The following is a 7,125-nucleotide window of genomic DNA, read 5'->3' as shown; positions in this document are numbered from 1 at the left end:
AGGCGCGCGACATGAAAGGGGCAGTGGCGGGGGGAAAAAGTCCTCAACGTCTGGGCATGGGAACGCGCTTGCGGAATGATGTTTTGAAGACAACCACTTTCTCTGAAGCCAAATGATTGCGTCGCATTGCTTTGCTCGCCAACCTGCATCTATTCCCCCCCCGCCATCCTCCCTGTGCAATGGTTGACTCACCAAGCACCACCACTCGACCTCCATCCTCCCCTGCCGCGCACAGACGTTGCAAACTGAAGCTCCCCCCCCCCTCTTCGAGGGTCTCGAATATCAGTGGCATCGGAGGCTTGTCACCGACCGAAACGGGAGGCAGGGCAGGCTCCACGTTTTCCTCATTCCCTCCTATCTGCACACCGCGCTGGCTTCGAGGGACGAATTTACAAACACCATCCGCACACTCCATGCGTTCAGAGATACCTCTCCCTGCTTTGTTCTGTATAAGGCATGTTTGCGATATAAGCCGTTGTTTCAGAAAATGTCAGGCCTTCCGTGGGGTTATTTACTATACGTGCCGTGGGGTGGGCTGCAAGACTTTCCCGCCTATTCCGTAATACATCATGTCCGTCGTTTCATCACAGACGCATGAAGTTGAAAAGGTCCTGGATCTAGAAATTATTTCTCCTATAGCTATACTGATGACAAGCGCATTCCGTGATTGACACTGTCGCCCCCGTGACAAAAAATATGGAAGCCTTGTAGTGCTACGAGTACCCGGCTGTCTCTCCGGGTATGGGCCGATGACTCGCAGAGATTGTTCGGACTCGCAAAGCCCGATCAGGGCATCCGTGTCCAAAAAATAGATGTGTGTGTCGATTGAAACAAATCTTGCTAGGTCGTATCAGGGCCACAGTAGGCTTTTGATGAGTTCCTAAAGGACAAAGGACAAAGAACTGAGGGGCTGGGCTTGCGCCTCACGAGCGAGAGAGCTCAGTGCTACCGCCGCCCAAACCAGGGATGTGAGCGCCTGAGCGCCTTTGTCCTTCGTTCTTTAATTGGAAAGTTGTCCTTATAGTTTAAATTTCGATTCATTTTTGCTAGAAACTCTATTCTGTGCGCATTTGTCTTATCTTTCTTGTGAGCAGGGCACAGTGTTTCCATTTGTTACCTTTTTAACCTCCTGTCTCCTTCATTTGTCACTCTCTTTTTTACATGTGCTCTTTCCCATTGGGAGCAGGAGCAATAGACACTGTTAGGGTTATATACATAGTTGTCCTTGCCTTCAGGCATATTCTAAATATGCTTATGGTTGACAAACTTCCATTCCACACAGCCATTGCATCCCCTTTAGCTACTCAGCGTCCAGCAACAGCTCCTCGCAGCCCCCTAGGCTGCGTGTCAACAACACTGTCGATCATGATCTCGTAACACCAGTATGGTGCCTGTTATCCTGCTGTCTAACATGCGAGCACCTACATGATACCTTTTTCAAGGTCTTCCTCCTCCTTGCGCTTTATGTCTGCAGCCGCAGCCCAGGCCGGTCAACGAACGCGCGAGGCCACCGAAAGGGAAGAGACGCTTGATTGAACGGATGCCGTCGGGGAGAAGGGTATCTTGTTGACACGTAGACGTGGACTGTGGACGGTGGAGAGTGGACGGCGATAGGGTCGCTGTGAGGTTCATTTGCAGCAAGGTATCTCGCTTGTCTGGCGACTCCTGGTCGTCCATCCCCTCTCTACTACTCTACAGCCACTCACCTAAATTACATCACCGTTCCATTGCTCGGGCTCTTTCAAGACAAGCCAATGTTATCCATCCACACACGCACGCGAAGGAACACCGTGGAGTTGGAAGTTCTGGCCATAGAATGAAAAAAATCGATTTGAGCGCCATCCGAGTCCACTTTTTGGACTTTCGCACTCGGTCAAGCCATAGGGCAGTTGCATTGCCGAATATCCGGAAAACGTTCTAATGATTATGATGATATGGAAGCAATGCGTCCATATTTCTGGCATAGGGCATGAAAGTGTCAATCAAAAGCCCCAGATTTCAGGTGCATAAATACGGAGAAAGCACGACATTGAGAAAGTCAAAACAAACCCCTATGTACCACCGATCGAAAGATAGAATGAAATGTAGTATTTGCGGTAAAATATAAGGATTATAAAGATGAACGTGCAACGATTTTACCATCATATTAACCGATAGAGGACGTTGCATTACCTTGTCATTACTGCACATTTTTTTCATGGCGGCGACAGCCCGACAGTGATGAAAGCTCATAGCTTCACCCCTGAATTTCCAATTTCTGACCCTTCATTTACACATCATTCAAGCCTCACCCTTATTCAGACATTCTTTCCATCGAATCTCAACGTTTTCCTCTCTTCTTTTTCTTTCCTGTCTTCTTGTCTTCCTCTCCCTGCCCCTTCCCTTTGGGCATGTAGGATCCCGACGTATTCTGCTTCGTCCTCTCCTTCCCACCTTTTTTCTTCGGTTTCGCAGGCATTTTTCCCGCCACTAGTTTTTTAAAATGTGCCACCGATCCTGCTTGCAGCTGCTCTTTGTCGACTCCGCCGCCTTTCCTCTCCTCTCGGACCATGGCGAGGACCCCTCCCTCCTCATCTTCCTCGTCACCGGATGGAATGCCAAAAGAGGTTGTGACCAACACTGACTCCCCAAATGTGGCCGTAGTGAATCGGTCGTCATATACCTCTTCCTTCGCCTTTGTTTCCATTGTCTCCTTTTCTTTTCCATTCGCCAGAGCTGTCCCTGAGAGGTAGGGTTCCGCTCCTTTTATGGACGCCGGCAAGTCATCCAAAGCCCCTTTTTTCGCCTTGCGCAACTCCTCCCTTTCCATAAGCCGTGCTTTCCGATTTTTCACCTGTTGCATGGCCAGACCGAACGTCCTCCGTTCTTTTTTGCGTTTGCTGAAGCCAGTCAAATATTCCCGGCGGGCCTCGGGGTCGAAGACGAGGGCGAGTTTTCCATTTTTTTTGTAGCCGCCGATTTTCAATCTTGCGTGCGTGTGCCTTTGACCTTGCGTTTTCGTCGTCGGACACTGCCTTTCTGTGTTGCTTCCATTTCGGGGGGAAGGAGGAGACATGCGCCGCCGATCTTCGTGAAGGGTGGCGCCACAACAGAAAAAGTATAGGATGGTCAAAGCAGTTTGAAACTCGCAAAGGCCTAGATGCGGTGGAATTTATTATCATTGCGTACGAGTGAGAAAAAAGACAGCGCTGTTAAATAGAAAAGTCCTCGGGTATGGGGCAATTGAAGGTTGTTGTAAAGCAATGGAAGGCATGCGGAGGCTCCAAAACTCAAAATAATTTCACCTCTCTTAAAGTTTCCCAAGGCGTTTCCTATTTTGTAGAAAAATCTGTCCACGATGAACTCAGTCCGACAAGGAGATGAAAAGTATTCCCAGTGCTCTGTGTCTACGATCCCGTAATATCCAGAGGGCAGCCTTGCGTCGCCGCAGGCGCGGCGGTACGGGGAGGTTAAAAAAAAAAGAGAAGAAAAAAAACAAACCAAATTATTTCGCTTGTATGGTCTTTGCCTAGATAGTGGATAAGAATCGAAGCATTACAAATCGGTCTGACATCGCTTTAATGTGAATACGGTATGTGTTCCTACTTGAGACTGACACGTTTGGGGTGACATCAGTGGCCCATGCACCAGTGAATAGCACCAGGGTAAAGTAAGTCTCAAGCCACGATACTCTAAATTTGGAGCACGTGATGGACATGAAGTAGAGAAAAATGCATGGATGGCGCTTCTTTCAGGGTGGATCGACTCTGAGCCCGTAATTTTGATGCGCGAAGGTGAAAAGTTTTTTGTGCGCAGAGCCCATTTCGTTCTTCCAAGAATTGTCCCATTTCCCATTTCAGGGTAATTAGTTTTAAAACCCGAAAAATATCTCATCGTGTGAACGAAAAATAGATTTTAATCACACGTCGCTGCGAGGAAGACCTAGAATACAACCATTTGCAGCGTCATCATCTCTGTCAGCTGTGATAGTGGTAGACGCAGCGTTAAAGCATCGGGAAGGGCTTCTAGGTCGTAATGCGATTATATTCTGGGAATCATGTCTACAAAAAGCCCCGCATATTAATAGTTTCATTATCTACGGAGACAAAGAAAAGAAAAGATCGTCGCATACTCTTGTGGTTGTACATGCAATTTTCGCTTCGCTGGCTCAAAGCCACCCATCAAGCTCGATTGCTTCTGATTTTGTGTAAAGCAAAATTACAAAGCTCTTCATTACAACATTACGCTAGAAAGTCTGAAACGTAGAATTATGTGCTTTCCACGGTCGTAACCGACGAAGCTGCATGCCCGTCCTCCGCGTCTCCACCTTCGGTTCTCGGTCTGTCAATCTCTTCCCGATCCTTCACCTCCTGGCGTTCTTCTGCGCCTTCTTTCGCTTCCTCGGCATCGACCAAGCGTTGGAATTCAGCCCGACCCTCATCAGTGCGAAGATGCTGAAATAATAGGGTCATCAAGTTACTCAAATCCACGTCTTCCTCTGGAGGCTTCTCCGTCGTATTCCCTTCCGGCACGGTGCTCTCCAACGAAGGCGTTCCGGAGGCCCCTGCTACGCCGATGATCGAAGCAGCATCTTCCTTTTCCATTTTTGCGGCGGCGTCAGTGGCCTCCCCATCCAAGCAAAGCGGGGAGGGGCGGGACGCTGAGGGAGCGAGTTCTTCCCCATCGACACGGGAGGGAGGTGATGCTGGTGGCCTGGAAGGACCTGAGCTTCCATAGCTGCTCCCATCGTTGGAGTTGGTGGTCATTTATTTCGTCGAGTCTGCGTGTGAGGAGCGTGGGAGCGGGTTAAAATTACATTTGTGTCATTCAAGGTACACATGCGAAGTGCCCTCCAGGCATCGGCGATACTCTGACTGCAAGAGCGTACTGCCGCTCAATATGAGCCCAACACCGACAGATAATGCGAGCTGTAGCACTCAAGAGGCATCAAAACAACAATATTCGTCAGAATACGGCTCATTGCTGGACGGCAGTGTATACTGACAACGTTGATTTTTTCTTGATGTAAAGAAGGGGGGCTGGACAAAATTGAGGGTGGCGGTGAAAGTTGAAGCGTAATGCATAGGCAAGTGTCACGATCAATAATGATGGAGTACTCTTTCTACATTCATTTATGTAACAATGTGATATTCAGAACACACCTTTACAAGATTTGAGTACCCTACTGTGCCATTTTTCGCTGGTGTCCGTCCGCAGTGGCTGTGGGGAGGACGACGCGTGAGAAAGCGATGCATAAGCGGCGGTGCTCCTCCTTACTAGGTTTGTGGGCCATCAGGACGCTGTATGCATTGAATCGTGCCGGTGTTGGGGCCTTTCAATCGCGTGGATTCAGTGGGCCGGGATTGCTTGGAATAGGAGGACCACGGGCAGGGCAGAAGCAGCCCTTGCACCATCAATGTCGAGGTGAGTGTTTATTGTACCTCCCCCTTCTCCTTCGTGAGTCTCCTCTACGCCGAAATACGAATGTAGAGACGACCATTTCATGGCCTCTTGCCGGATGCTTTTTTTCTGTACCTTTTCTTGCTTTCCCTTTTTCACCCTCCCACCATGAAAACCTTTACCACAAAAAAGTGATCATGCGGTTTTCAGCTATGCTTTTCCACGCCACAATTCCTAGGTTACCCGTACCCGTCGTCTCCTGTCTTGTACCATCACGGAAATATGTGGCTACCGCCCAAGCGCCATGCCGGCGTCATGGCATCGAAGGGGGCGGGGGAGCCGAGGCCGGCGGACCCGAGTGCGCGGGAAGATGAGGGGAAAAGACATGAAGGATTGGGGGCAGAAGACGAAAAATTGGAGTTTTCAGAGGCGGATTTGGCGGCATTGGAGCAGGAATTTTTTACGGTAGGTTGTCGAGTGGGAAGGGGGAAGGGAGGGGGGGAAGATGGAAGGCAAGGCATTGGGGAGGCGATGACTGGATGAGGAGGAGGCGCAAGGCGAAGTGGAGGGAGGAAGGAAGAAGAGGAGGAAGGGGCTGGATATAGATAGGGCAGATGGGAAGGAAGGCTGTCAAGGGCATTATTTTCGAGGAAAGGTTTCTTAGGGAGGGCCTGGAGGATAGGAGGGTGGTTCAAGTAAGGTGGGGGGTACGCACTGTATGCTTAGGGTGGGGGGGGAGGTGATGCGATGAGAGTGAGCCAAGTTAGGACTGTGTGACTGGGACCAGGAGCAGGGCGATACATGATGAGAGCTTGAAGTAGGATGTGCTGTCTTGGAGAGGGGAGGATCGGAGGGAGCGGACGACAGGAAAGGAGGAGGAAAGCGAGGGGCAAGTGGCCCCTACCATGTCCGAGACCCTTTCCGCTTCCCTCCCTCCCACTTTTTCTCCCTCCGTCCTTCCCTCCCTCCCTCCTTCTTCCCTCTCTCAGGAGAACCCCAAAGCCCGTCGCCGCCGCCTCCGGGAGAGCAACCGTCGGGCCAAAGAGCAGGAACTCAAGAAGAAGGGAAAAAATGGCGCGAAAGAGTCCAGGGGCCCACGCAACCCGCACAACGAGGCAGGCAAGGAGAAGGCAGCGCTGCAGCGGGAAGCGGGACCGGCCTCGGCCACGAACGAAGAGGAAGCATTGCGACAGGCAAAAATCTACCGAAAGGTGCGTAAAATCAAAGATGGACGCTGTTTCCCTCTTCTCCTTGGTGTGTCAGGAGGGCGGAGAGGAGGGAAATGGGAGATGACCTCCTCTAGGTCGGGGGACAGGGGGAGAGCGAGGGAGGATACTCGGTGAGACCTGCTCTCTTCCAGCCTGGGGGAGAGAGCAAGGTCAACGTGGCTCGTTGGTCCTCCACGTGCTCCTCGAGTCCCTGTCTGTGGAAGATTGGACAGCCGGGCTTTGCAGTTTCCTGACCTTGATTCGTCGCGTCCCCTCTTTTCCCCGTGCGCGCCGTTGCCCTGCGGTTGTCGTTCCCCCTTTCGCTTCGCCTACTTCCCCTCTTTCCCTCCCCTCCACGCCTTCAGGTGGAGGCCCCCAAGCGCCTTGTGGAGCTGGCAGGCATCGCCGCGGTCGGTGGGTTTCTCACCCCGCAAGTCCTCAAGGTCTCTTTATCGCTCCCCTCCTTCCTCCTTCCTTCCTCCTTTCCGCCTTTCTCGTCCCATTTTCCTTCTCCCTTTGCTTCCGTCAGGCGTTTTGT

The 7,125-nt window shown here is 51.2% G+C and overlaps 1 protein-coding gene across 1 annotated transcript; it reads right to left on the bottom strand.

The window, feature by feature from the left end:
• Positions 1-2,740: 2,740 nt before the first annotated feature.
• NGA_2058000 (rrna processing protein rrp17) lies at positions 2,741-3,137 on the bottom strand (the record flags this gene model as incomplete). The annotated part of the gene is made up of 1 exon (XM_005855760.1): positions 2,741-3,137. A coding segment is annotated over one exon (397 nt), but the record flags the coding sequence as incomplete, so codon positions are not given.
• Between the last annotated feature and the right edge of the window lie 3,988 nt (positions 3,138-7,125).

This window comes from Nannochloropsis gaditana (assembly GCF_000240725.1).
Source record: "Nannochloropsis gaditana CCMP526 unplaced genomic scaffold scaffold109, whole genome shotgun sequence".
In the NCBI taxonomy this organism is placed as follows: domain Eukaryota; class Eustigmatophyceae; order Eustigmatales; family Monodopsidaceae; genus Microchloropsis; species Microchloropsis gaditana.
Note: the sequence above shows the minus strand (reverse complement) of the source record. Positions and strands in the feature narration are given on the sequence as shown.